General features: G+C 44.8%; 1 protein-coding gene across 2 annotated transcripts in view; it reads left to right on the forward strand.

Annotated features, from left to right (window-relative positions):
- The first annotated feature begins 1926 nt into the window (after nucleotides 1-1926).
- Nucleotides 1927-26311, forward strand: part of SMAP1 (small ArfGAP 1) — a 206674-nt gene continuing 182289 nt past the window's right edge. For both annotated transcript variants that reach the window (XM_090034686.1, XM_090034692.1), the window contains exon 1: nucleotides 1927-2265. In XM_090034686.1, coding sequence (XP_089890812.1) covers nucleotides 2148-2265 — 118 coding nt within the window. In that variant the 5' untranslated portion in view covers nucleotides 1927-2147. The remainder of the gene's footprint in view (nucleotides 2266-26311) is intronic.

A 26311-nucleotide genomic window follows, 5' to 3' on the forward strand; every position in this document is an offset into this window, starting at 1 on the left:
GTAGCAAGTTCTAGGGCCCCCATTCCCAGACAAGTGCTGTAACAACTAGGGGTTCAGAGTCATGTTCCCATTCATGCTTTCTTGTCTAATGAACTTGTTCTGCTTAGCCTCAGTAGGAGAAGTGAACAGTTCCCCATCAGCCCTAACTACCTAAACACTCCTGTAGTCTTGTGGGTGGGAACTCTTGAGAGGTGAAAGTGGTGGGTTTGAGGCCCCTGTGGCAGAGGACACCCCTGAACTTGTGTTTACAGTATCTGAGGTGAACCTCATTGTTAGACAGTGGTTCTCAACCATTTTAGACCCTTTGGAAAATGCCAGCTCTTAGCTTTCACTTGTTTTTTCATGATGGAAAAATAGTAGAGCATTTTTCTATGGCATGTAACTCAGAAAGCCCACAACAGGTCAGAGTGTTTATAACATTATGGATTCCTAGTTGAAATCTCTGGATGAATTGTGTAGTAGGGACATAACAGGGCAGTGGTGCCCTTTGGTAGTGGCTGGCTGGCCAGCTGTTGCAGTGGCTATTTTTGTATCCCCCCCAACTAAGTCAGCACCTGGAACTGCTACCTCAGTCACTTTCCCTTAGCTATGGTACTGATGTGTAGGTGTTCACACACCTAACAGTGCTCATATGCCACATGCTGTAGCATTCATAAAAGGATCTCAGAGAGGGTCATGGCGCTAACCTTTATCCAATCTGCTCATTTTGTAACTAACAGCATTTGCTGAGCTTCCGCAAATGAGGGAGCATTTCAGAGACTGGAAGTTAGTCCATTTGTTTAAACATGAAAGTCATTTTGTGCTAAACGGAAGTAATAAAAATAAGTACAAAAAAAAGTTCCTTCTTCTGGTGATGACCTAGGAAAAACCAAGCATCCACAATAACCTAGGGTTCCTCTCTTCTCCAAGGCAGAAAACCCCACAGTGTTGAACAGAGAGAGGGAAAAGAAGTCAAGAAAAGCGGCAACCTGGTTGAAGATCCCTGCATTTGGCTATTATGTAAAGAGGGTAGTGCTTAACTGCCATTGTATACCAAAAAGTAAATCCTGCTGCCGTTTTTAAAGGAAGTTTGTAGGCAGCTGTCTTTGGGAGCAGGTCTGGGTTGTGGATCCTTAGCAGCATGAGATTTCTTTTGGCCCAATTCTCCAATATGTCTAAGTCACTCTGAATCCCAGCCCTACCCTCCAGCATATCTACTACTCCCTCCAGCTTGAGGTCATCTGTAAATTTGCTGAGGGTGCACTCTATGCTATCTTCCAGGTCATTGATGAAGACATTGAACAAAACTAGCCCCAGGGCCTCAGGCACTCCACTTGATACCAGCTGCCAGCTAGACATCAAGCCATTGATTACCACCCTCTGAGCCCCATGCTCCAGCCAGTTTTCTATCCACCGTACAGCCCATTCATCCAGCCCATACTTCCATATCTTGCCTGGGAGAATGATGTGGGACACTGGTGCTGCATAGGGGGTACATGTGAATGCACGTGCACCCCTGGAGATTGGTCACCGCTACCACTGTGGGCGGTTGCTGCTCGCCACCGACACTGCTGTGGCCCCCTGCGGGGGCTCCCTGCTTGCCGCCACCACACCCCTGCCACCGTGCCCCCCCCCCCCAACCAAGCGGGGCCCGTGGGAGATGGTATCAAAAGCCTTGCTAAAATCAAGGTACAGCACATCCACCACTCTCCCCCGTGCACAGAGCCAGTTCCCTCCTCGTAGAGGGCAACCAGGTTGGGCAGGCATGACTACCCCTGGTGAATCCAACCTGCCTGTCCTTAATCACCTGCTCCTCCCAATTCCTGGAAATGCAGGCGGTGAGCGAGGTGATCTCAGAGACTGCCCCGGTGCTCAGCAGCTCCTCCCAGCCCCGGGTCGGCCCGGCGCGGGGGCGGGGCACTTCCCGGGGAAGCCCCGCCCACTCTGTCTCTGCCCTGGCGGCGGAGGGAGACGCGAGTGCTGTGCGAGAATTGCTTCCATCACGGCGCGCATCCGCGGCGTCTCCGGCGGCAGAGGGTCTACTTTCCACAGCCTCTTCACCGCGCGTGCCCTTGGCGCGGGAAGTAGTGCCGGTTGCGGAAGTGCGGCCCCGCACCGGCTGCTGGCGGTGCCCAGCAGCAGCGCCGCTTCCCAACCCCCCCGCCGCCATGTCCACGCGCTCGGGCCGGGAGAAGGCGCAGAAGCAGAACGAGCAGCACCAGGCCATCCTGGCCCAGCTGCTGCGGGAGGACGACAACAAGTACTGCGCCGACTGCGAGGCCAAGGGTACGGCCAGGCCGGGGGCGGGCGAGGGCTGACCCGGGCGGCAGGAGGAGGCGGAGCCGGCCCCGTGGTTGCAGAGACCCCGCGGGTCGGAGGGGCCTCGGGCTGGGGCTGGGGCCGCGGCTGGGGCGGGGCCGGGTGAGGCCTCTCCTCTCTTCTCTCCTGTCCTCTCCCCGCCTTCTTATGCTTCTGCTTGAGGCCTGGGCTGACCCCTGGCTGGGCTGCTACCTTTTCTCCTGCCGGCGTGTTGTGGGTCTGGCGCCCGTGGGCGCTGGCCCGGGGATTGTTCCTGCTCAGGGACGTGGGTGTGCAGACGCTGGGCCCGTGTCCTCGTTTGTGACTCTTCATATTGAAAGAGAAGACTATCAAGTCCACTCTGTAAGGGTCCCGTGATGACTTGGTTGAGCTGGGGTTTGATTACCTAAATGTAAGGCCCTAGTGCTTGGTGCTGACTGGCTTTCTCTCTCTCTCTCTGTTCCCCCATACTAAACTTTTCCTTTCTGATCAGCGCTGTCTTTGAAGTATTAGCTATTGTCTCTCTCCTCTCCTCCTCCCAGTTCCACTTCCTCTGTCCTTTGCCCCTTTCCTCCCACCTCTAATGTTGTTTCTGTCTGAGCATCACTCCTATTTCATGGGGTTTGTTTTGTTTTGTTTTTAGTTTAGTTTAATTTAGTTCCTGTCCTGCTGCCATCACCAAGTCTCATCCTACCAGTTCCCAGTCTTGGCTTATCATCATGGATTTTCTTCATTCCTATTCTTGCACTGTGAAGCACCCATTAGAAATGCTGTGGTTGTGTTGATGTTTACACATTCATTTGCTCATGATTTTTTTTCAGTCTGCCATTTTCCTAACTAAACATTTTGAAGTTCTCCAACTGCAGTGAATCCCATGTGTACACTTCTGGCATCTTCTGCTGTTCTTGACTTGCTCTCCAGTTCTACTTCTCTGTGGGTACAGGATCTTACTGGCTTCTTTCAAGGGAAGTAACTGGAATAGTAGGTTCAGCTGCTTACATCTTTCCCTTTTCCCATTGGGCCACTGCTGACTCCCGTATATTCTACCACAATGCTGCAGCTGAAACATGCCCCTTTCCAGAATTTTGCTAGCACTGTGAGCCTTCTCTTAACTTTTTACTGGGGGCATCTGATAAAGGGACTTTAAACAGTTCAGGTCATATCAATCATTTTACTTAAAAGCACAAAAGTAGGAAGTTTTATTTTATAACAGATCTTTTCAAAGTAAGGCTGCTGTCTATTCTTTCCTTGGAAGTCTATGGATATCGAGTTGGATTGAGCAAGGCAGGCAGGTCATGTCTACTCTTTGTTGCCCTGATCAGTCCTCCAGATAAAACTAAGTTCTCCCCTCTTTACCAAAACATTCTTCTTATGGATCCCTTTTTGGAAACGTATTTAAACTCTGTCTACATGGTGGAAAGTTCCTGCACTCTTTGCATCCCCTTTCTCTCTCTCTGGTCAGCAGGAAAAAGGACCGTCTCAGCTTCAGAAACCTCATTGTCTCACCTAAAATAGGTGGTGGCTGAGTTCTAGCTCTCCTTTCTCTGTAATCTGGCAGAGCTGTGGTTGAGGTGCATAGAAAGAAGCATTGTGTGACAGCAGTTTCATAAGGACTGTTTCATTATATCATCCAGATTTCAGATGGGGCACACAGGTTCCACAGATTATCATGTTACCTTTAATGCATTTTGCTTCTCGCGTAGCTGTTTATTTTTCCCCTTTTATCTCTCAGCTTATTGAACACGCTGTTTAGTGTAGCTACCTGAAGTTCCACTTTATCAGTTCTTAGATTCTTGCCAGCCTGGCTTCTTTCTGCACCTTGGATCCACTGAACCCATGCTTTCAGTCACAAATGACCTCTTCCCAGTCACAGCTTAGAATCAGTGCTGCAATCTCATCTCCTTGACGTGTCTTTAACATTACTGACTATCATCTTGAAATCTTGCCTTCCATTGTCTTCCATGACTGTCCTCATCTGGGTTTTCTCCAGTCACCCATTCACTGTGTCTTTGGATTGTCCCCTTTCCCCTCTCCAACTTTCTGTGGGGATCCTAGATGACTCCAGTTCCTTCCTCCTCCTGTTCTCTTCTATGGATCTTTAGGCAATCCTATACCAAACAAATCTATGTATCGGCTTTTATGTAGACAACTTTCATCCAGTTTTTTTTTTAGAGATGCAGATCTATTTCTTGTTGATACAAGAAGTTTGGCTGTCTCATTCTGAACACCTAGCATCAGCTAAGTGCACCATGGCTAAAACCATTCATGCTCTCAACCACTGGATTCCTTCCCCCTCAGGTATTCATGGTTTCTGTCTCTCAGTGACAGATACTCTGTTTGTAACTCAAACCTTGCTCTAGTCCACACATTATGGTTATATCTAAATCTCACAGATTCTGTCTACATACTAAATCTTGTTATCCATCCCTCTTTCTGTACTGGTTTCTCTTCTCTCTCAGCAAATGCAAGGTACATGTTTTCAACCCTCTTTCTTATCTACCTGTGCAGCTGAAGAAGCCAGTCACTTACTTATGAATTTTCAGATATACACTTTATCCAGTGTTGCGGTTCATTCTTGTAAACATCACTGAAGTTTCCTTTTGTCATCTTTTAAAACTTGCTATTATTTTTACCGAAAAGAAGAAAGTGTGTGTGTGATTTCAAAGGTGTGTTCTCTATTTTGGATATAACTTTTTTCTGTATGCACACTGAAAAGGGGGATCCTGCTTTTACCCCACTTCTAGCAAACAATTACAAACTTCCGACTAAGGAGGGACAAGCAGTTGTCCTTCAAGGCAAGGTTGGTCATTAAGCTCCATTTATTGGGGAGGCCCCTAGATTGACCTTGTTCCAAGAATTCTTCTATTACTCATCGTATTTTTGCTCAGGTGTTGGTAGTTCTGCTGGCTTCAGGATCTTGATTCTGCCTCACTACTTCACTTTGAATATTTGGATTTAGGCACCCACTCCAGAAGTTACTGAATCTCATTTGAGTACACTTGTTCTTCCATGATTCTAGCTCACAGTTTCACTTCTGACTCGGGGTTTACAACTTAGCGTTGATATCTGTGCTTTAATATCTACATTGTGGCAAGTTTCCAAAAAGCAGGATTTGATTTACCAGTTTGGGTAAGGCACTTAAAATATTTAAGTAATATCTCTTCAGATTATCCATAAATCAGGGGTGTCAGAAATATGACTCATGGGCCAAATGCAGCCTGTGGAGTCCTTAGGATCCAGCCTTTGGGTCTTGGACCAACCCCACATGCTGCATTAGCTCCAGTCGCATGTGTTGTATGTGGTTCTCACAGCAAACTGGCCCTGTGTTTTGGCTTTAGGGCTGGTGGGCCTACTGACTGTCCCTGCAAGCCAGAACCAGTATGCAGGTTCAGTTTGATATGGGTGCCATATGCAGTATGTACCCCATGTTAGTCTTGCATACAGTGCAAAACCCAGACTGGGGGCCAGCATGTGCTCCATGTGGCATATGGGGCTAGACTAGGCACGCATGCTGCATGTGGCTTAGGGGGCTAGTCTGGGACACGTGCTGCACATGGCATCTCACCTGATCTGCCCTGCCTGTTGGCTTCAGGAGCAATCCAGGTTGGGCCTACAGACCCTCCTCACACACTGGATCCAAAATGCAGGACCTACCTGGCATGTAAGCCCTTGACAGGGCCAGTATACACTGCATGTAACACAAGGCTGGTCCAGAGTGCATTGCATGAGGTGCCTGTGCTAGAGGGGCACTGTACTCTGGCTCTGGTGCATAGGGCTGGTCTAGGGGCTTGATCTGGCCTGCAGACTAGTCCTGAACCCCTTGTCTGACCCACAGGGCTGAATGACTTCTGACATCCTAGACTTAAATGGTCCCTGTGCAAGTCAGTTTCTAAATATTATTGATTTCTACATAAAAACAGCATTTAAGTGAATTGGGCAGGCTGGCTAACTTGTGCTGGGATAATGAAACTCAGTTGTTGCTGCCTCATTGGGACTTGTTACTTTGGTACTTGGAGTATAGCAGGTACAGTTAATAGCCAAACCACTTACTCCAGGATCTTCTGCAGCATATATTGTGTAATGCCTGTAGTAGCAGACATGGCCAAGAAAAGAAAAGCACTTAGCCTCAAACTTTGCAGGATTAGCAAACAGTTTCCTGGATGTCAAATAAGCCCACTCTGTGCAGCTTTAACTGCATCATAAATATAATTTTCAGTGTTAAGGAAATTGCTGCTTTGGTAAATAAACTCATTAATAGTACTCAAAGCTGTTCCTCTTAGAACAATGGGGTCATCCAGCGTCATACTGACTTTTATAATTCTAGGGTTTTTTCCATAGCTGAGGAATGCCAAGTAATTAGTATTATAACTAAGCTATTTGTCTCTTAAATTCATAATGGCTGTTGACAGATATGGAAAAAGACCCCCCAAAAGTGCTTTACTGGAGGAGGAAATGTGTTGTTTTGACCTGGCTCCCTAGCACCTGTATAGATTGCAGGCTTCAGTGGGGCTTTTTGGCACTTTTATGTAGTAGCTGATTGAATCAACTTTAGAGAAATCCGCTATTACCTAAAACTGCCAAAAAGTCCTGCTGAAACACCTAATCTATACAGACAGTGGGCAAGCCAGATCAGACTAACAGGATGGCTCTTCTGGGCATGTGGTGTGCTCAGTGCAGGGGCCCTCCAAGCTAAAGTAAGTTGCTGTTTTATTTTTCTTCATGTTTGTAAGTAGCTGATGTCTTTTAAACTAGTGGATGTTGAACAAAGTCTAGATCTCAAATCCCTTAATCTATCCAGAATTTCCATTTCTAGGCCAGAAGTCGATGGTGATATCTCCCCTCTTTTGTTTGCTAACACACCCTTGTCTAACTCGGCTGGTAAGATCAAACCAGTCTGTTATTCTCTGAGTAGAAATCATTTGGCATCTTCATATTCAGACTTTTCAAAATTGTTAATTTTATAAGGAAAGCAGTAGTTTTCTGGTATTTGCTATAGGATCATTCTGTCAATTTACTTAATTCACAGTTGCAGCTCTCATTCACTGCTTTTTGTGCAACAGTATTATGTAGTATGAAGAATTGCTTGCTTATCCCATCCATTTTTATATCAGTCTCATTCTCAAAACAGTTATTGTTGTGGTGGGTTCTATTTAGAGTAACTGTACTAAAGAGTTTCCCTGGGTCTGATGGTAACGTGGTCCAAGGCTAGTTAATACAGTTGCTTAAATCCTTACTCTTTGCACATGAGGCTTCATAGTGCTAGCTGTGGACATAATTCTCCTGATATAGAGACCCAACTAGTATCTCATGCCCTTCTGGTTTTTTAACTGGTTGCAGTGGCTTGACTGGAGTGTCCACTGGCTTTCTTCCTTTCTTTAAATGGAAAGCAGGTCAAGAATTGGGAAGAGCAGTCAGGTCTGACCACTTACATAGGTTTCTAGCCAAAATGCAGGACCTCCGTCTAACCCAGGAGGTGCACAGCCCCACCAGGGGAGACACCTTGTTGGACCTGCTGCTGGCCATGGGTGATGACCTGGTGAGGGGGCTGCGGGTGTTCAACCACCTGGGCAACAGCGATCATCACCTGCTGAAATTCACCATCTAGCGCAAGGTGGCAAAGGCCTGCAGCAAGGCAGCAGCCCTAGATTTTCAGGAGGGCAGACTTCAGTGAGCTAAGGAGAACAGTTGGGGAGGCACTGAGGTCCTGGAGGGGGAGGGGAGTCGGGTGTCTAAGAAGGGTGGTCGGTCCTTAAGGAGACGATCCTCCAAGCCCAAAGAGAGGTAATCCCAACACAGATCAAAGGGGACAGGAGGGCGCAAAAGCCCCCATGGCTCACCAAAAGCATCCGGGAATGTCTTCTAGTTAAAAGGGAGGCGTACACCCAATGGAAGGGAGGGGCCATCACCAGGGAGGACTGTACCTCGGTTGCTCAGGGCTGTAGGGGGGCAGTCAGGAAGGCCAAGGCGGAGATGGAACTGGGACTTGCTTCCCAGATCAAGGACAACAAGAAGTCCTTCTTTAAATACATAGGGGGTAAAAAGAAGGTACTGGGTAACGTGGGGCCCCTGCAAGACATGCTAGGAAATGTGGTCGTCACACCAGACGACAAAGCTAATTTGTTTAACGACTTTTTTGCCTCCATTTTCCTGAACAGGGACTGGATCAGCCCTCCACTGGGCTTGCCTCAGGGGAGGTGCACTTAGGCCAAGGGTCAGTGAGGATCTAGTCGGGGAACTTCTGGTGGGACTGTATGTATTTATTAAATCAGCTGGTCTGGACGATCTCCACCCCAGAGTGCTGAGCGAATTAGCAGAGGTCATTGCGGGACCCCTGGCACGGCTTTATGAGCACTCATGGTGCTCTGGGGTGGTGCCAGAGGACTGGAAGAGGGCCAATGTGGTTCCCATCTTCAAAAAAAGGGAGGAAGGAGGACCTGGGAAACTATAGGCCAGTTAGTCTTACCTTGATCCTGGGTAAGCTTTTTGAGAGAACTTTCCTGGCACATGTCCATGAGGGGCCAGCAGGGGAGATTATGCTTAGGGGCAACCAACACGGGTTCATTAGAGGCAGGTCCTGTCAGACCAACGTGGTGGCCTTCTACGACCAGGTCACCAAATCCTTAGATGCAGGGGTAGCAGTGGACATAGTCTTTCTGGACTTTACAAAGGCCTTTGACACTGTCTCACTCCATTCTCATTAAAAAAAACTGGGGGACTGTGGTGTCGACACCTACACAGTCAAATGGGTCGCTAACTGCCTGGAGGGCCGCACCCAGAGAGTGGTGGTAGATGGGTCATTTCCCACCTGGAGGGATGTGGGCAGTGGGGTCCCACAGGGCTCGGTCCTTGGGCCCACACTGTTTAACATCTTCATCAGTGACTTGGACAAGGGGGTAAAAAGCACCCTGTTCCAATTTGCTGATGACACTAAAATGTGGGGGGATGTGGGCACGTTAGAAGGGAGAAATAGGCTACAGTTGGACCTAGACAGGTTACAGGAGTGAGCAGATGAGAATAGGATGAGATTCAACACAGACAAGTACAAGGTGATGCACCTGGGAAGGAAGAACCAGCAGCATACCTACAGTCTGGGGAACTCCCTTCTCGTCAGTGCAGAGGCAGAAAAGGATCTTGGAGTCGTCATTGATGCTAAGATGAACATGGGCCAGCAGTGTGGGGACGCAGTCAGGAAGGCCAACTGCACCTTGTCATGCATCCACAGATGCATCTCGAGCAGGTCCAAGGAGGTGATCCTCTATGCGACATTGGTCATTGGTCAGGCCGCAGCTGGAGTACTGCACCGCACTTCAAGAGGGATGTGGACAACATGGAGAGGGTCCAGAGGAGGGCCACTCACATGATCGGGGGGCAGCAGGGCAGGCCCTATGAGGAGAGGCTACAGGACCTGAACCCGTTCAGCCTCCAGAAGAGAAGGCTGAGGGGGGATGTAGTGGCCTGTTACAAACTAGTCAGAGGGGACCAGCAGGCATTGGGGGAGTCCCTGTTCCCCCCAGGCACTACCAGGAGTGACTAGAAATAATGGTCACAAGCTGGCAGAGCGTAGATGCAGACTAGACATCAGGAGGCGCTACTTCACTGTCAGGGTGGCTAGGATCTGGAACCAACTTCCAAGCAAAGTGGTGCTGGCTCCTACCCTGGGGGTCTTTAAGACAAGGCTTGACAGTTACCTTGCCGGGGTTGTTTGACCCCAGTACTCTTTCCTGCCGTGGCAGGGGGTCGGACTATATGGTCTGCTCAGGTCCCTTCTGACCCTACCAGCTATGAAACTATGACATTTCTTCTTGGCTCTAGTTGTTTGCATGCTTGGTGGATGTATTGATTTAACAGGCGTTGTGGCAAGTCCAAATGGGTCTCTCTTGAACCTGGGCCAGTACTAACTTCAAACATGTCACTAGGTAGCATGCCATTGAATAAATGAGTACCTTCATAACCAGCAGTACATTGTTGTTGGTGCTGCCTTCAACTGCTTGCCAGATGGTAGTGTTGCAAGGAATAGATGTGTGCCTTCATTATCAGAAGAGTGTTGGCAGTGGTGATGCCAGGTATTGTGGCATGAAAAGGTGTACCACCCAGTCAGCTGTAGGAGGGCAAGGCCAGATGTGACCTCTGAGCCCCATGGCACTGGAATCTACCTTAAGTCACAGAGTAGCTGCTTGTAGTAGCAGGGAAGTAGGAGGCCTGAAATATCAACCAGACTAGTGTTGTAGAAAACGTGTGTATTAACTTGAATCTAAGACTACTTCAGATTTGAAGATGACAGCCCAATAATTAGTTTCTATATGTGAAAAATTATAAAATTGTTATTCCCTGCAGCTGCATCTCCTCACCTGCACCGCTGCCCCTCCATTACCCACACTGCCACCTTATCCTGGATACTGTCCCTCGTCCTTGACCTGCACTTACAGCGTTTCTGCTGACTCCATGGCTGCAGGTGGCAGCTATGGCTCTGTCCTAGACCAAGAGTAGGGCTAGGGCACGGCCAGAGCACTGGTACTGGCATCCAAGATGAGACCTCTATTCCCCTTTGACTGAGGGGGTCAAGACGACACCTTAAAGTAACTGTGCTGACAACGTTATGCACACATGCAGTGGAATAAGAGAATACTAAATTCTTTCAGGTCTGCTTCTGAAACTCTTCATGAGTCATCAATCTTTTTGGTGCTCTGAGCTGCTGCTTGTGACCAAAACCCCTGCTGCAAATCTTTGCCCCCCCAACCCGAATGCTAAGTGTTTAACCTGTGTTTAACCTTGCCACAGATTCAGGAGGCTAGTGATGATGGAAAGGTTAAATTGAACAGCACCCTAGGAATAGAGCAGGGAGTTTGGGGTTGTCAGCAGTGGGAATAAACTGACTATGGCAGGTGGTAAGACTTAGGGAGTCTCTTCTGCTGCCCCAGCCACAGCATGCTGCTGATCCACTGAACTGTCTTAACATGGATACACTCTTGGCACAGGCTGGATGGGGCCCACAAGCCATAGGTTGCCACTCCCTCATTTGGTTATGTTTGCTCTCACCCTAGATGTATCCTTTTGTTCATTGGCATTCACAACCCATTTCCAACGTCCAAGTGTTAGTCTAATTTGCCATTAAACTTGAGACTGTCACCTCTCATAAAAGAGCACGTTGGAATGATGAATTATTTTTTAAAGTGCCTACATCGATGGATAAACATTAAACATGGCTCTAAAATGTTTTGTATCCTTATCCAGAGAATTTTACCACCACACTTTTCAGTGTTGTTTGTGGCTTGTCATTCAAGTACATAGTTCAGGATAGTATTTCTCCCTTTTGCTTTCTCCTCTGTTGGTCATGTTGAACAACTGAAATGATGAGACCCACCAGCACAACATACAGTGATCAGAAAAATCTTTGTAATGAATCTAAAACTCTGTTTGCCCTTGACATATCTGTAATTTGGCTTCCATTGCTTTGGTTTTGTGCTGAAGCATAGAATCTATAATCCCCTGTATTAGTTTTGTCCCAGTTGTCTTTTCATGTCCCTGGTGCGATAGTTGATTTATATCAAAAGTGCTTCTGTGGCTGAATAGTAGTGGGAGTTCTACAGTCTTCTGTAGCTTATCTATCCCTATTGTAATATTAGCTCTGACACATGGGAAACAACATACTTGTAGCTTTTATCAGAATCCTGGATATATTGGCCAGTTTGTTTGCTGTGGAGTTATTCATTTGAATTACTTGCCTTTCTCTTTTTTAGTAGTTTGCTTCCTGTGCCAGTTATCCTTATTTTGCTTTTTTTGGAGTTGGGGGGGGGTGTCTTTCTTTCATTTGTATTTGTTTTTGATACATAGCTGGGCTCTTCAACGCAGACTGGCATTCTTTTTTTGACAAAAAATTGAGCAGAAGTTTTGGATGTTTATGGTGAAACATTGAGAGTATAAACATGCTTCTGTGTTAACTTTTATAAGTGATACCCGAGATAAATATGACAGAAAGTCTCTTCAATCAGTGTGTGTGCATGCACGTGCAGGCTTCCCAGTTCCATTACTCTATGTATAATTGACTTAATGGATTTGTTGTATATTCAGCTTTCCTTCTTGTTTTATTGGTCTTCCATGGAGCAAAGGAGGAGAGAAATATTAGTCATTGCAAAATTACTAAAATTGGCTCAGGGGCAGTGGGAGCAGATGGTGTTCTGAAACTGCTTTTTAAGTCTCTGAATTTAAAGTTAATGTACCATTTGAGTAGTCTTGTATACAGATTTTCCTCTGGTATCTTGAAGTCTTCCTTGATGCCACAGTTGTGCATGGTTCTCTTGCCACACTGAAAATGTGGTCTCCCTTGACTCCTTTTCAATAGCCATGCTTACGTCTGGAACCAATCCAAAATAAGTCAACTGTGTGGGCATGACCTAATGTAGGTTACACATTAGGTTAGATTTTAGGTCCTTTAGTCTCCACTTTTCAACTTTTTAGACTGTTTTGTCAGTTAAGATTTCATTGCCTTTCTCCTTTTCCAGTTGAAAGTCTTCTTTTATTTGATGTTTTTAATAATGGGGCAGGGGGCCGGACTCGATGATCCTCCGGGGTCCCTTCCAGCCCAAATGTCTATGAAATCTATGAAAATTCCCATCTCTTACCACTATCAAAGTTGACTCAAACCAGAGTTCAGTGCTAGGAAGACAGCTTTTTTTTGTTTGGATTGTGCTGTTGTATTAAGTTGTTGGCTTGGCAGCTGGTTTTTAAAAAAAGAAACATGAACATTATGTATCATGGAAACAGACAATTATTGGAAGTGCCTAAAACAAATACAGCTGTAACTACTATTTAAACACTAAGTAACAAAGTTCTAAAATTTTATTGGGACAGAAAAAAACTGACAAAAAAGACTGCCATGCTGTTAGGTCTGTAGAGAGGCTTAAAACGGCTTTAATTAAACCAGCAGTTTGTCCAGTGCAGCAGTCTTTTTGTAATAGCAGCAGGTAGTAGATGATTGGGAAAATGGGTCCAAATAACTCCACAGACAACTTGTTCAATTGTTTAACTTGGGAACTTCTACCCTCAGGCAGTTACACTTCAGGGGATAAATTAAAAAATAAGGGTTTGTGCATTTTTAAATAGGAACTTTTAAAGCAGCTGAGATAACTGCTTAAATAAATATTGAATCACTTTGAATCCTGTTCCTTAATGCATCTCCTGAGTAAACTTAATGTGAAAAATTACATGTATGAAGAGAGATGAAGGAACACGGATTAATGAAGGAGGAATTTAGGTAGTTGATCTTCACTGCTCTATCATGTATCCTTAAATTACATATTTACTGTTAAACTTGACTGAACTTAATTTCATCATCTGTTAGGGTTGCACTGATATATATCAGTTGGCTATTGGATCAGCACTGATAAAAGGAGAAATGACATTATCAACTTATTGATCACTGTAGCATATTTAATTACAGCCACATGCCCAGAGCACCTTGGCATGTGTAGTCCGGTTCCCAAACCCTGCTGCTGGCCTGAGCCCACACCAGAGTACAGGTCCTGGTGGGGAGGGAGATGAGGTGCCAGAAAGCAGTCTTAGGGTACTGTACTCTGCAACAAAGGGACTGTTACTAGCTCTTGCTGACACTGTCATGGTAATGCTGCACACACAGCAGGGGCCCAAGTGCTAGGGCTGCTGCAGAAATGTGGGCCTGTTCGCAGCAGGGTAAGATGCTGTGCAAGGGACCTCCTGCTCTGCTGTGCACCAGGCACCTTTGCAAAAGCAGTTTCTCCCCCATGGCCATGGGAGCTCAGTTGTGCGGGGCCCGCTGGTACTGAGGCAGCGACGTGCTTTGGGTTTCCAAATGTGCCCAGTGGCACTGTCCACGCTGTCCTGCCGCACAGCCTGCATGGGGAGTAGGATGTGGGTAGGAGTTGTGGGTGAGGGAGCAATGTACGTGGGTATGAGGAAGTCACTGTCTTTCTCATTGAGGGCTGGAGCAGGCAGGAGGCATATGTGCATGTGATAAATGCAAAACAAATAAAAGAGAGGTTTATTTATGTCAGTAGCTTAAAATGCCTTGTGCTGTTACTAAATATTAGGTACCAGATTGTCATTGGCCAATATGGCTGGTTTATCATTGGCTACTGGTGTTGGCCAAGAAGATCTTTATCGGTGCACCCCTATAATCTATAAATTTAAATGACATATTTCCTCAGATTTGTTCGGGATATCTATTTCTGCTTTATTTGTTGTTCTGACAAATCAAGGGACATATTTCCATTTAGTAGTTATGCCTGTGAAGAAGTAGCTTTGCTAAGTTATCCATTTAAATACAAATCTTTTGTCACTCTCTAGGGGCAGTGTTTTGTAGGCTGTAAGAACACTGTGCTGTTGTCAGGTCTGAGATGCTTTGGTGTTGATTTGCATCTCGTTAAGAAACAGCCAGTTTAATAAATACTTGATTACTGATTTTTCTTTACCATGGTTTATAAGGCTTTGAATAGCAGTCATGAGAACTACTCATTTTTACCATGGAGTGGTCAGAGTTTTTCCATGCTAACGGTAGAAATACCCATAAAGACAGTGCTTCAGTAGCAGGTATTCTTTGCTTTAGTTTTTAATTTAGATAAATGTGAAAAAAATGATCTGATGGATGCTCTTTGAAGTTTGATGACAAATGTCACCGCTATCAACTTGTGCATGTTTCTAGACTGTTCGTGTTGCTATTTTATTCTCACTTTATTCTGTCACCTTATTTAATTCTTGTGTTTTATATCAGCATGTCTAAATTACAGTACAATCCAAATTCTTCATAGGCTTGGGTCCCTTAGCCCTTGTGTAGAGGAGGCTGGAGGTTGGGAATTAACTGGGGTTTCATATAGTTGCAGCAAACAGCTGTATTGGATAGCTGAGGTGCTCTAATTGCTTCAGCTTTTATTTCAAAGGGCACTGCTTCTCTGTCAGCTGTGCAGGATGCCCCCCTGCTGCGCTCCAGCCTATCGGAGGAGTCTTTGAAGTAAAAGCTGCAGCAAACAACTGAATAGCTTCTTTTTAATTCAGCATCCTGCTGTGAACTACTTGGATAAAAAAATATCCAGATGCTACTATGTAAGCTCTCAAGGGAAGGAATTACTTGCTTTGAAATACTTGGCACACTAGCTGGTGGCAGTCTACAGTTGTGATTCTTTCCAGAGGTGCTTGTGGAATAAGATATCAAATTTGTTTCCAAGTTGGAGTGAATCCTGGAAAAATATGTATTCTTATGGATTTCCAGTGTTTGTTTGTTTGTTTTTATTATTATTATTTTTTTTTAATTTAAAAAAATTTGGGGGGAATATATTTTGATTATTTTAAAAAAATCTATATTTAGTATATTTTTTTAACTAGACCATATTTTCTCAGAGTTATAATACAAGTTTGACAGATTGTTTAGAAAATATTGTTTGTATAACATTGCAAGGATGATTTCTGAGTCACAGTGCTAAGGATAATGGAATTGATGGTGGTAGCAGCCCCAGTCATTGAGAAGGTAAGTGGAATTTAGACACGAGTATCAAAGTGTTATGTAATTGGTGTAAATCAAAACTGAGGAAAGTTCTTCGGGAGGGGTGGGAGAGGAAGGGAAGACTGCCACTCTTTAATGTTGATGTCAGAGGGTTGGGCTGCTAAGGGCCCAAGTGACTCATCACTGATGTGTTATTGATTCCATCCAGGGTGGTGAGGCACCCTGGGGTGCCATGGGATCGTTTTAAGAGTGCTTTCAGTCTTGTCATAGACATTGAAGGGGTAGGGATTTTACCAACTTTTCTGTCAATGGAGGTCATTAGATGGCTAATTAGATGTACTGTTAGCCTGTGTTTGCAGTTTAAATCTGGCTAATTTCACAACCTATTTGTATCCTTTTTCTGTGAAATATCTGGTTTGGGACGGGGTATATGTTGTAGCCGTGTTGGTCTACGGACCAAATTTGGTGACAGAGGGGGCTGTTATTTAATTAAAAGGACTAGAAGCTGCCTTTGGGTGGGTACACAGGGCAGGCACTGATGAAATTTAATGTGTTATTTAGTATTTTAATCTTTTATTTTGCTTCTGGGTTTTGTTTAAGCTGCCCTGAGCCCCTTTTCAGGAAGGGTGACTTAAATCTAATAAGAAGGGAAAGAAAAATCTATCAAAGAGTAAGTTGCCTTTTGACTTCCTCTCTCAAATTAGATTGAGTTGCTTATTCACTGTGACAGGCAAACTTTTGGATCTTTGTTCTTTCTATTCCCTTGCCTCCAAACTTTTTTTCTTTAAACTGTTGCACATTCTTGTAGACACAGAATGATAATGTTCTCCACTAATGGTGTCACCAGTGCTGTATATAGTAATGTCCTCACCCATAGCCCTTGTTCTTATTTATACACTGCATTTACCTGAAAACAAGATGAGGTACCCCCCACCCCTGCCCCATCTTATATTTGTATGCATCAGGGATTTCCAACGTTTTATAACAAGTGTATGCCTTCTGTTTCAAAGTTTCAGCTCATGTACCCCTTTATATTTTTTCTTGTTTTTAATGTTACCAATTATGTGATATAAAGGGGGGGGCAGATGAAGGCCCCCATGGTGAGGGAGTGGGGCTGGGGTGTGGGATGACACTGACAGTGGTTTGTGTGGCTGGCGCAGGGGGGTGGCATGGCTCCACCTGCATGTACCCTGGCAGGGCATGGGGGGACATATGCCCTGGATCTGCATGGGGTGAGTGTGGGCTGCCGCTTGGGGCTTGGGCGGCGCTGGGTTCTTCCTGGCAGAAGGGTTGAGCTGGGGCTACTTGTGGGTCGGGTTGCAATGGTGCTGGGAGGGGAGCTGGAGGGAGGGTGGAGCTGCAGCCACACCAAAATTTGCTGTAGCTCCTGTTCCCAGCACCAGCCATGCTGAGCGCAGCCCCAGCCCAACCCTCTGCTGGGAAGAGCCCAGTGCCACCCTGGTCCCACCCTGCAGCAGTGACCTGTCCTAGCTCCACGTGCAGATCCAGGAACATATGCTGCCATGCCCTCCTCACGCCGGGCAGGCCCTGCAGCCTCTCCCTGCATTCTGCTCATATGGGGCTTTTGGCCCGCTGATATGTCCTCCACAGGAGGTTTATATTGAGCAGATTCTTTTTGGTATTGGGTGGTGGAACCGGAGCGTGCTCCATCCACTCCATGGATTGACCTGGTATTCAAGTGCTTCCAGGACCGGTGCAAAAAAAAAAAAAAAAAGCCCTCCTTGGGTGCATGCAGTGGCAGGAGCTGAACCCCTTCTCCCCCTCCCCCCCGATGAGCTGCTTCGATTTGCCCTCCCCTTGCACCCCTTTCTTCACAACAGACTTACCAGCCAGACCCAGCTGTTCTCCACACTGTTGGGCTGTGCTCCTGGCCACCTGCATGCTGCACTACTGCTGTGTGTGCGCATGGGACATTTATCAGCCACATTAGCTTTGGGACAGAGCAGCCCCAGCAGCATCTCACATGGGAGAGGGGTGGGGCAGGGAGGAGAAGGGAATGGGCAGAAACTGAGGGGTGCAAGTAGCAGTGGATGGGGAGGCTGCAGGGGGAAGGAAGTGGTGGGACAGAGGGCAAAGACCCGTAGAGTTACCATACTAGATCAAAAAAGAGGACATCTGTGTGGGGGGGCAGTCATATGCCTGTGCCTTGCCTCTGCCCCTTACTCCTAAGCCCCTGTCCTCCCAGCCCTGCTGCCCACTCAGCCCATGTGTGTGCAGACATGCACACGCTACTTGCTGGAGGCTGCATAGCCGCAGGCAGAGCATGTGATTCCCTGGTAGCCATTCACCTTGCTTGCTGCTCCCGACCTCAAGCATCCAAGCTGCTCATGCGTGGGAAAAGTGGAGGCAAAGCAAAGACCTGGACACTTGCTCACATTTAAAAAACCTGCCTGGACATGAGGCCTGGGGCTGAAAAAGAGGACATGTCTGGGAAAACCTGGGTGTATGGTAACCCTAGCAAAGGGGTCATCTGATTCTTTCCCCCCCCCCCTTCTCTTTATTGCTTCCTTTGCTATACCCGTGGTTGGGGGTGGAGAGGAGTGGAGAAATAACCTGTACCTGGAAAATTATACCAATTTTTTTTTAATTTTCCATGCAATTAGAATCTAATTACTGGGGTGGTCATTTTGTATTCAGGGTTGTCTTTTTATATCTGGATAAATACAATAAGTGAGCATCACATTGGTAGTCTTAGTCTTAGCATTACAGTGGGAGTTCATTTTCATTTAGTAACTTAGTATAACTATTCGGTGCTTTTCATGACAGTCCCTGTCGTATGTGTTACTTCTGTAGTCTCTATTTTTAGGTGTGTGTGACCTTGTCTTTAGTTTAAATAGGGGCCATTATTTAAAAAAAAAAATAAAAATCAAGCAATCCAAGTTGTATTCTTTCAGAGCTGATTTTTCTCTTTTCTTATCTGCCAGTTGTCTGCAAACTCAGCCAGATGCCAGAGGACTGAACAACCCCCTTCTGCAGTTTGTAGAGCAGACACATGTAACAGGAAGCACTTCAAAATGACTCTTTTCTCCAGAGTCACTTTTTCTGGAGCACTTTGTAAGGCATGTATGTCAAAGTGCTTCAAATGTTATAGCTTTCCAGTGGTTGTAATGAAGATCTTGAAATATAACTTTAGTTCTGAAAACAAATGGATTGATGTGGTTTGAAGTCTTATCTTAAACCAAACAAATGTGAACAAGGCAGAAGGTCTTTTGGAATACATGGAGGAAAATCGGTACCATTTCTTTTTCCCCTGCCCCACCCCCCAGCCAACTTTTATAGTTGTACAGAGACAAGGGGTAAGTCCTAGTGATAGATATCCCCAGTCAAGTTGCAGCTGAGTCAAACTGCAGTGTAGAGATCTAGATATCCCTGTAATGAAATTAAAAGACTCCACATGGATAAAACACTTGTTTTCCTACTGCTAACTTCATTTTAAGTTCCAAGTAAAATATTTTCTGTTTCAAGAAGGACTCAAAACAATTGCACATATTGTGTTTAGGAATTTCCTAAGTCACACTGGCATATTTGTTGATGTGTATAGAAAACTTCAATAATACACTGAACCAAAAAGAAAAAAATCAAATGAGATCTGTCTGCATCTCTTTTAGTATTGTTGAAAGCCTGTCTTCAGGTGTCTGATCATAAATTCATTTAATATCAAATAACTTTAAGTTCAGCAGTAACTTTTTTACGTTTTGCAGGAAAGGTTGGTGCAAACAAGCTTTGAAAGGGAACAGAAATGAGAAGCAAACTGAACACAACTTCAGTGGTCAGTTGTTGGGTTTTTTGGGGTTTTTGTTTTCATGTCATGCAGTGGAGGTTATATTCAGACCTTTGGTAAGTGTACACTCCCCCCTCCTGCCTTCCCTCTTTCACAGACATATGCATCATTTAAAAGGATTTCACGATATCTCCTTCTTAGACAGTTGGATTAGTCATGCCCTTATGGTGGGTTTTTATGTTTGGGTCTCTCAGCTGCTGTGACAAACTTGGTATGCATCAGTAGCACTTACTCTAAAGAGAAGCGTGTGAATGCATTAGTTTAAAATCAAGATTTACTGGTCAGGGCTGTACCTTGGTTTTTGGAAGTTCCTAGCAAAATATCAACTTGTATTTGACTAGTTAAAGGGGTGAACTAGTCTCTATAACAGGAAAGAGTGAAAACTATGATGGGTTTAATATTGAGTGCTCTTAAACCTGGGAAGATGGCTTAAGCAAGCAAAATGCCAATTCTCCTGTGCCCTCCACTGGCAAAAATAGTCTGTTGCATTGGATAAAAGCTCATCAACCCTGTGGTTTCTTTTTTATGCTGCTTTAACCAGTATAACTTTAATTTTTCACTTGTCCAGAATTATTTTAGTTTAACATAGGTCTGTTATTTGTGTGCCTAGAGAAACTGAGGATATTTTTGAGCAAAAAATACATTTTATTAAATGTGATTGTACCTTAGCTGGTGTACTTACTGCTGGCTACCCTGATTTGCTTTTTCCCGTTATCCTACTTTGGAGACAAAAAGACTGACATAAACCACAATAATGTGGCAGTGAAAAAAGAAAAAGTCTAGGATAAATTGGAGAAAATAGTCTTTGGTAGAGAAAAACTTAATATTTTAAAGCAATAGTAAAACATCTTCTGGAATACTATGTATGGTTTAGGTCAGTTTCTTTCCCATTTCATGTCAGCAGAATTCACAGATTCATTGGAATCTGACAGGGCTGCACAATGAGAAATGTAGGTTACTGATTTATCAAGATAAACACAATTAGGAACAGGCACTGAGGAAGGACTACTAAGATAATAGGGGAGTGGAAAACCTAAGTTCTGGGAGGAAACAAAGTTGTGAGGTTTTTGAGTTTTGTTCGTTTGTATTTTAGCTAAGTGATGACTGAGAGGGATATGACTTGCTTTTCTGATTGCATCCTGAGTAGGAGTGCCAAAGGTAGAGAAGCAGTATTTAAGATAAAGGATAATGCTAGTACTACAACAAAATTGTTATGAATTGCTTGTGAATAAACCTAGGCCCGAAATTGAATGAAGGAGTAAAGTTCAGGAACACCCTTTCATTAGGAACAGTGTTAGTGAGAAATGACACTGACTTCTTGGAACACAGCTTGATCAAGGTTGTGATCTGGTTGCCACAACAATAGGGTACTGGATTTTGTGACTCAAAGTCCTTTTCATCCCTGTGGCCTCTGTTCAGTCCATGTACTAGGTTCTGGTAAATACAACTTTAACTCCTATCTTGAGTGTGGCCTCCAAACTGTTAATATGGAGTTCAAAGTGCAATATGGTCATTTTTCTTAACTTCTTCAGTTACAGATCCATAATTATATAGCTTTATATCCATCTCATTTTTTACTATTTTCTCCATATCTGGAATTGTGGTTTTTTTGGACTTTTATTTCCTGTGCCACCCCCTCACTCCCCTTCAACTCGTTACCAGAAAATTGCTTTTTATTATAATGGTAGTTAAGCCAAAATAACTTTTAATCTGTAACTTAATGCAATGGTTCTCAACCTTTTCCACCTTTTAACATCCCACCAGCCATTGGTCCCGAAAACCCTGGTCCCACCATGATAAATGATGAGCTGGGGGTCCCCTGGCAGCTGGTCAATGAGCCACTACTACTGCTACTTCTCTGTGTCCTACCTAGGCAGCCTTTACGTCCCACAGGTTGAGAAATACTGACATAAGGGACTGACTTGAAATTTATGAAATGCTACATCTCTCTGGCCCCTTCTATATGGTACAGGTATTGCACAATTAGCTGGCTAGTTGCACCGTTAAGACCAGCTGTATGTACGAAGTAGCTGTTACACAATAAAGAACTTCAGCCAGCTATAAAGTTAGGCCTCGAAAATGTATACTGCCTTTATACTTGGTTGCTCTCAAGTCTTTAATTTGCACATGTAGCAGGGTCACCTGAAACTGTGCAAATACCATTATTTGCAGAATGAGTAGATAAAAATAAAAAGCTTAGGGGTTCATTCATTATATCAATACAGATTCAAAACAGGTTGGTGGGGAAGTGTAGAGGAGGTGGCAGATTCTTATGTTCTTATTCTGAATGCCTAGAAAGTGCTAAGGGTGAGCACTTTTTGGAGGAATCATCCTGGTTCACTCAGGATAATCCAAACTGATTGACATGATGTTTTGGTACTTTGGGAAAATCTCCCTTCTCTAGATCAGGGGTTCCCAACCTTTTTTATGCAAACTGTGGACCAGAAGTAACCGTGGACTAGCAAACTATGGACGAGCAGTAGGTGGAAGTGTTTGTTGACTGGGCTGTGTTACTTTTGTCTTGGGCAGTCTTTAGGTCAGAACCTTAATGAGATGGAAATTTGCATAGAACTAGTAATGTTAATCAACAGAATAATTGACACAAGAACTTTAATTTTTGTGGCATCTCAAATACTTGCACTTTACCCTAGGTCAAAGGGAAATTCTCTCTTTCTTTCCATAATAAAGTATTCTCAGTTCTTTCCACAATTCTGTGAATGACCCAGGAAGTGCTAACGTGTGTATTATTGATAGTCCCACCGTGGCAGGATGGACTACAGCCAACAGTCTTGATGTATGTTAATGCTTTCCTTGATATCCTGGGACTTGTCTATACCCTAGTGGTGAGGTCCCAAAGCAGCCACTTCCACCCCCACTCCTGCTCTTGCAGGAATGCTCCAAACATGTAAGTATGCCAGTGAAGATGGTCTGACGTATCTTTGCACACATCTTTCTGAGACACTGGTTTCTGACACACTTTGGAGCAGCCACTAGAGACAACCCTTTAGCGCAAGGGTGGAAAAAATACGGCCAGTGAGCCAGATCTGGCCTGCCAAGGGATTTTATCCAGCCCATGATGGGTTCTTTGGCCCTGTCTGGCCCAGATGCAGGCAGTAGTCCAGGCCAGGGTACATTGAACCAGTCATGCTGCTCCTGGTCACCCAGCGGGACTGGGGCAGCATGGCAGCTGGACTCTGCTTCCTGACAGCAGTGGCTCCTTCCAGCTGCCACTGCTGCCAGACCCTTCTGTGCTGCCCAGGTACTGCTAGCCTATCCACCTGCACCCACTGCTTGACCCAGCCTGTAACAGCTTACCAGAATTCCCTGAGTGGACCTTTGGCTCAAATAATTGTTCAGCCCTACTTTAATAGCTTCACCTTCTGGATCTGTGTGTTTTTTGGGAACAAGTAGGTTGAGCCTAGGTAGGGTATGCCTAGGAACAGCTAGGTCAAGATATCCCACAGAATAGGGAAAGGTGGATTTTTTGCTGTTCTCATGGTAGCAAGTGCCACTGCATGTCCTCGCAGGCCCCCTCATTGCTTTTCCTGAAAGTGTATGCAGGGAAAATGGGTGCAAGTGGCAGTCTGCCCCTTCTTGCTTGGGTAAAAGAGGCAATCCAGCATCCCCCGAGTGCGCATTGGTGTCAAGTGGCATGTCTAGATGAGCATACATGTGTAGTTTGTGGTGACTCAAAGCTGTTTGACATGCTGCAAACCAGATGTGGCACCTGTGCAACCACGTGCTGTGCAGTGCTGCAAATTGGATACCAGGAACTCCCAGTATTTAAAAAAACAAAAACTAACCACGCCCCCCAAAAAAGTGGCAGTGTGCATTAACCAGTGGGAGCTGGGAGGAGCAAGGGAAATGGCATTTTCCCTGAGACAGGGCAATTTGCCCCACACTAAACTGCATGTGGGGAAATTTTGCTGGAGGTAGTTTACTTTAAAAGGCTGTGTCATTTTTGGCTCAATTTGAACAGTAGTAAATTTGTGATAAAGTGACAGTACAGGGGAGGAGAATATAAGAGAGGTAAATGCAGAATGAATCTCAAAAGAGGGAGAGCAAATAGGAGAGCAAATAGACAAGAGACAGAAACAAGACACAAGAAAAACCAGTCTGACGTGTGGTAAGCTCCCACCTTTTAATATTCTGCTCCTGCTGCTTCTGTTTTTATTGGGATTACTTCTGCATCGTTTCTTCCAGTGCCACGCCATGTGGCAGAGGGGACTGCCAGGTCCATCGTGATCCTGAAGTTGCCTAAGAAAGTCTCCCCAGCATAGTTTGGTGCACAGAGGAAGGGAAGGACAACTGCGTCCCATTACAACAGTCCTTTTTTTCACTGCTTTGTTCCCATTGTCATTGTTGAGAAATGGGGTTCGGTGAAGGTGATAAGAATGAAATTCTCTGGAAGGTGCGGGGCAGTTTTAAGATGAATGTTGTTTGGTGTATGGGAAGAGCTGTATCTATGAACAGAAGGCAGGTCATCTAAATTTGTTTCTTCTCTGATTTTACTGGTTTGTTAGGCACACTTATGTATTAATTTCCTCAAGTGGGGATAAGCCTGGTGAGGTGATATATCACTGTTAACCAAACACTTTACATGATCTTTCTCTCATGCCCAGCTGCATAGTAGGCTTGAATTTGATAAGAAAACTGATTTGATTCTGAAAGACTGTGCCCACGCATGCATAGTCTTTGTTGCTTGTGTGCACTGTATTTAGTTGGTATCCATTAGCAATTGTTAGGTAAGTGTTTTTTTTTTTTTTTTCTTTCATTTCAAGTCTTTTAGCCTATCAGTTCCATTCCTGCTTCATTCTTCTCCACCCTCCTTCCCCCCAAAATTGATGTTTCATGACACTTGCAACTTGGTGTGTGTATTGTACAGTTTGTTTATACCGTGTAATGTTTGAAAGGGTACTGATCAGAAACTTGATTTTCAATAAAACTTGTAGTTAAACTATTAAAAATATGTTAATTATTATGGTGAGAACACAAAGGTTCAAAGGCAGGAAAACTAATCACATGTTTCAATAAGAAATTTAGTATGCTCAATCTTTGAGGCAAATTAAAAAATTGTATTTTATTGTGGTACTGGAGTTCAGTCTACTACCAGCTTTTTATTGGATCATGAAGACCAAGTTAAAATAGGTAAAGATAACTTGTGTTTGTAAGCATTGTAATTACCGTATTTTTCGGACCATAAGACGCACCCAGTTTTTATGGCAGGAGAGACTATGTGTGCCGGTGGCCGGCCATTTTTATTGCCGGCTCCCGGCCACCAGCACGGGCGCCAGCTTCTGGTGTAAACAAGCGGCGGATGTCCCGCTCGGGCTCCGCCGCCTCCGCGGGCAAGCTCCGCCCCGTCTCCCCGGGACACGGCATAAACAAGCGGCGGGTGTCCCGCTTGGGCTCCGCCGCCTCCGCGGGCAAGCTCCGCCCCATCTCCCCGGAACACACACCTTCGGACCATAAGACGCACCCTCGTTTTCCCCCCACTTTTGGGGGGAAAAAAGTGCGTCTTATGGTCCGAAAAATACGGTAGGCTTGGTGAGTGAGTTAATTGAGCCTGGGCACTCTGCTTGCTCAGTTTAACTGTAGAGTTGTCCATGGCTTTGAAGTATTGAACATCTAATCTGTGAGAGATGGAATTGCTTTTGCCTCTGTTGAATTCTCTGGGTTCTTTAATTTTGTAAAAGGTAAGTCTAGATTAAATTGGTTCATAAGTGGCAGGGCAGGGTTTGTCATGTTCTGTCTTAAGTTGACTATCTGGTTCTGCTCCAAAAGAAGCTTACAGGGTATGTGAGTGTGATAGCCTGGTGTGTGGTGAAAACAGTCATGAAAGAGGAAAAAAAAATTCTGCAAGTGGTTCACTCTTTGCTGTTTCTCTTACTGATCAGATCCCGCTCTTAGCAGCAGTTTGTTCTAGGGATAGTGACCCACTTGGTTATGTCCAAAGTTATCCCCAGTCACAAACTGTGAGCTGAGGAGTCTTTTTGAATGCCATTGGAGACCTGTCCTCTTGGAGTACACAAGCACTTGTTCTTCCTTTTTCTCCCTTTCCCCAGCATGAAATTGTCAGGTATTTTTAAAATCTCCTTTTGTAATTTATTTTAAATACTATGCTATATTTGTGTGTCTGCAAAAGAAGCAAAGTTGGGTATGTTTAGTCTTTGCAAGTGCATGGCATGAGTTGTAGTGGTCCTGTGAGGTTTTCCCCCACCCCTGTAGTCTTGTATAAACAAGCAATTTATCTTGAATAAAGCAAGAACTGTATTCTTGCTGTGGCATGTCTCTTTAATTTATTTTGAAACATCTTCTGTCGTCTTTCTCTTCATGATCCTCTTGCCCCATAAAGCTAGCTGCTGCTACTTGTATATAATCCTTTAGAATGCTTCATTTTGAGGAATGCACAATGGTTTACCGATAGTGGCACTCTTCATGTATTCCCCAGTTTGCTTTCTGGTGAGATGCTTAAATGCAGAGCGGATGTAGTTACACCAATATGAAAGTACTTAGCATAGTATATGCAAAATGCACATTTATATACCACTATATATTTTTCGCAAAGCTAGGGATGGGATCAGTATAACTGTTTCTAATTTGATTTTTTTTTTAAATAAATAAAAGCTAGACCAGCAAAAATCGGGGTGGGGGGGGAGACCTTGCATTGAATAACAAAATATTACGTGATTGTTCATTATTACTACTGAGGAAACAGAATAGGTATTGATGAGTGCTTGTTGGCAAACTAGTCTAATCTCCTT

Source organism: Crocodylus siamensis, chromosome 1, assembly GCF_052110815.1.
Source record: "Crocodylus siamensis isolate JL-2025a chromosome 1, ASM5211081v1, whole genome shotgun sequence".
Classification (NCBI taxonomy): Eukaryota; Metazoa; Chordata; order Crocodylia; family Crocodylidae; genus Crocodylus; species Crocodylus siamensis.